The 1,676-nt window shown below is 55.1% G+C and overlaps 1 protein-coding gene across 1 annotated transcript in view; it reads right to left on the reverse strand.

The window, feature by feature from the left end:
* The window catches only part of SDRG_15857 (hypothetical protein), a 3,985-nt gene extending 2,832 nt beyond the window's left edge, over positions 1 to 1,153 (reverse strand). Inside the window, exon 1 of the mRNA XM_008622043.1 lies at positions 499 to 1,153. Coding sequence (XP_008620265.1) covers positions 499 to 1,110 — 612 coding nt within the window. The 5' untranslated portion in view covers positions 1,111 to 1,153. The remainder of the gene's footprint in view (positions 1 to 498) is intronic.
* Between the last annotated feature and the right edge of the window lie 523 nt (positions 1,154 to 1,676).

Below are 1,676 nucleotides of genomic sequence, written 5' to 3' on the forward strand. Positions count from 1 at the left end.
GTAGAGGTCCTCAAACTTGGCCTGGAGACCGCAGTGGGGCTCGGCGCGCGTGTCACGAAGGGGGCCGCCGCCCGTTGTCGAGTTCATGTAGTAGTTGCCCTTCCAGCACGACTCACGGTCCGCATCTTCAATCACAAACTTGGTCGGTGAGCACTGGCACTGGTGGCGCACCCACGAGTTGTAGTACGGGTTGTGCTTGAAGACGATTGTGTACGGCGTCTTCTCGCGGTCCACGGACGCAAAGTCCTTCTTGAGCCAGTCGAGCTGCTGGTTGCGATGGCGGAGCCAGTAGTCAGAGCCAATGTTGTTGTCGCCGAGGATACCCGTGTAGTCGTCGAGGAAGATGGCGTGGATGTTGCCAATCTTCTTCGAGTACCACGTGCGGTGGTCCTTGGACGCATCGGCCGAGATCGGCGTCACAATGTGATTGATGTACGCCTCAAACATCTCCCCCTTGCACTCAGGACGGGTGTAGATGACACCGGTGCCCTCAATGACCTCATGGTTGCCCGTGATACCAAGCAGCGGCACCTTGGAGAAGAGCGGCTGCGTCGCCTCGAGCCACGTGTCCCAATCTTCGTGGCAGCCGTTGGCGTACGACCAGTCGCCCGCAATGATGACAGCATCCGGCGTCGTGCCCTCGAGATCGCTGCCAAGGTTCGAGATCGTGTCCTGGATGTGCTCGATGCCGACATCACCAACGACCGAGAGCACCGTGGGCTTGGACGCCGCAGGGATCGACTTGAAGGTACTGGAAAACTCCTGGACAGCGTACGAGTAGTGCGCACTGGGCACCAAGTTGCAGAGCATCGCCGTGTGGAGATTGGGCGACGTGTACGTGTAGTTGGTGTTCTCGACCTTGTACGTGTTGATGGTCGTCATTGCCGACTTGTCCGCGTTGCCAACGCCGTACTTGACCGTCAACGGCGTCGACGCATCGCTGGCAAACGTGACCGCAACACCGTCCTTGCAGCCGACGGCTTCGGACGAGAGACCGACGTGGACTTGCGAGACTTTGGCGGTGGCACTGGTGAAAAGAGCGAGGCCAGCGAGACACTTGGAGAGCTGCATCGTTGCGGCAGAGGAGGCAAAATGGGAAATGAAGAGCATGGCGACCAACGAACATAGCTCTAGTGCCTTCTAAACGTATTAGGCTAGCAACTTTAGCGGTTTTACTACTAGCGTTCGGGTAGCATATGCCATGTCAAAACGTCGTTGGGCTTGGACAGGTAACGTACGGTATACCACTGCTCCAGGATGCGAGTCGTTTAGGATAACTTGGGAAACCACTATTGTGGTCCGTATCGAGGCTTTGTCCAGAGATCTGAACGCTCGCGGCGCCACGTATGTGTTTGTACGTTGTGGCACGGATGCGTCTATCTTGATCTATGTATATCAACGAATCTTCGGCCTTTGGCAACAAAAGTGAAAACAGATGTCTTCACGCCAACCAATCAAAAGACGTTTTTCGGATCTTGGTCGCAAGTTGGATCGCTCGACATCCGACCACGGCGTTTTGTGAGCAGGTACTCAATGAATTTGGATCTTGTGGGATCATCCAAGTGACATTAGACTTGGTACTAGTTTATAGCACTTGACGGCAACGACAGCTATTCCATGTCCAAGGTGCGGGTCAATGACACGTTTACCTATTTATCGATCGCGCAAGTAAAGGA

Source organism: Saprolegnia diclina (genome assembly GCF_000281045.1).
Source record: "Saprolegnia diclina VS20 unplaced genomic scaffold supercont1.104, whole genome shotgun sequence".
Taxonomy (NCBI): domain Eukaryota; phylum Oomycota; class Saprolegniomycetes; order Saprolegniales; family Saprolegniaceae; genus Saprolegnia; species Saprolegnia diclina.